The following is a 1,927-nucleotide window of genomic DNA, read 5'->3' as shown; positions in this document are numbered from 1 at the left end:
TTTTTTTGAGGGAGAATCTCACTCTGTTACCCTGGGTATTGCCCTGGGTAGAGGGCAGTGGTGTCATCATAGCTCACTGCAACCTCAAACTTCTGGGCTCAAGGTGTCTTCCTGTCTCAGCCTCCGAAGAAGCTGGGACTACAGGCATGCACAACGACACCCAGCTCACTTTTCTATTTTTAGTAGAGACGGGGTCTCACTCTTGCTCAGGCTGGTCTCGAACTCCTGAGCTCAAGTGATCCTCCTGCCTTGGCCTCCCAGAGTGCTAGGATTACAGGTGTGAACCACAGCGCCCAGGTCATCTGTCATCTCTACCCACTTCTACTTTACCCATATACATTGTGATTGATTTATTCTTTTAATTCTATTTTAATCCCCTCCATTTTAGCTCTTTCTCTGTTTTTTTTTCTTGCAATTTATTTGTCAAAGAAAGAGTTTCCTGCTATTGGGATTTTCTAATTGCATTTTCATGTTGTAGTTCAACATATTCTTCTGTCTTCTGTATTTTCCAGTCCATCAACATCATGCTTCATGTAAAATTACTCAAGCACGGTCCTTTCTAATCCACTAAGGGGCCCATAAAAATATAACTGAGTATATATAAATTTAGAAAAACCCACTTGAGTAGCACATATAAATACTAAGGAGGATGAGAATAGTTGGAGTGATTGGAAACATATGGGATTATACAGGATTTATGTCATTTATGTAGGAGGTAATTTATGCAGAAGAAGTGGAAATGGTGAAGGAGATTGGTGAAAAGGTCATCTCTGGTGAAAGGAATACTGTAACTGAAAAGTCTGTGGGTGTGGGTGGGCAAATGCCAAACAAAGTAAATGAGAATCACCTAGCATAATGCCTAACCCCAATTTAGTATTTAATAAATGACCACATCTATAAACTGATATTGCAGTAAATTTATGTTTTAACCTGAGTCACAGTGGAATTCAGTCACCGTTTAGATGTTCCAACTGCCCGAAGGATACTGTCCTTTGTATCTGTACGAATTAGTTCCTGAAGTTTGAGAACATGATTTCCCCAGGGCTACTGTTGATACCAAACCACAGACAGGCCTGGGGGTGGGAGCAGGCTGGAGGCTTGGCAGAGGGTTGATGGGAATAGGGGAAAAGGGTGCTACATCCTCCCAACCTCAGAACTTAAACGAAGTCTGTGCAACTGTTTACATGATCAAACATCCCAGTTTACCCCACAAACCCAATGGAGAACTTGCATTATATTTAGAAACCAGAGTTGAGTCGATACAACTAAAGGAGCCAGCAGGCTAGGGTGTCTTTACATCTCCACCTCCCCTGGGTTTGAGACAAGAGCATTGAATTCAATTTACAGAGAGCATTGAAATTCATGACTCCTGATGTTGAGATGAGACACAAGGTCATTTTGCTTTTTTCCTAAGGCCCTCAAAATGACCCTGTGCTTAAATTAATTTAAAGGACACAAGACTAAACAAGAAGGCTACCATAAGCAGTCTAGTGGAGCCAAATGAAATTTTTATTCGTGTATGTAAAAATTGATCAAATATTACCATTTCGTTTGGTTGAAACTAAAATAGTTCGAGTGGATGTGATTGAGACCTGGATAGAAATGTGGGCCGTGCAAAAGGATTGTTTTGTTTTGTAGTATTATGAAATATAATGTTGGGGAGAGTAGGAAGAGCACCGCGAAGGCAGCAGTGGGATGAAGCCATACAAGCAATAGGGTCGAAGGAGAGAAATGCAACCCTGGCTGCTTAGACTTTAAAAGTCATGTCTTTCCTTGAGTCCCAAAGGTGGCCAGGCTGGTTATCTGTTCATGATTTGTTTATGTAGGATCGGATGTGGAGAAAGAACCGTTCTTACCATGCCAACAATCGTTGCGTCGGAACAGACCTGAATAGAAACTTTGCTTCCAAACACTGGTGTGGTAGGTT

General features: G+C 41.6%; 1 protein-coding gene across 1 annotated transcript in view; it reads left to right on the top strand.

Moving 5' to 3' along the window:
- Nucleotides 1–856, top strand: part of CPB2 (carboxypeptidase B2 (plasma)) — an 84,409-nt gene extending 83,553 nt beyond the window's left edge. The window contains exon 8 of the mRNA XM_012648329.1: nt 713–856. Coding sequence (XP_012503783.1) covers nt 713–856 — 144 coding nt within the window. The remainder of the gene's footprint in view (nt 1–712) is intronic.
- Nucleotides 857–1,927: the final 1,071 nt, after the last annotated feature.

Source organism: Propithecus coquereli, unplaced genomic scaffold (assembly GCF_000956105.1).
Source record: "Propithecus coquereli isolate 6110/MARCELLA unplaced genomic scaffold, Pcoq_1.0 Scaffold11, whole genome shotgun sequence".
Taxonomy (NCBI): Eukaryota; Metazoa; Chordata; class Mammalia; order Primates; family Indriidae; genus Propithecus; species Propithecus coquereli.
Note: the sequence above shows the minus strand (reverse complement) of the source record. Positions and strands in the feature narration are given on the sequence as shown.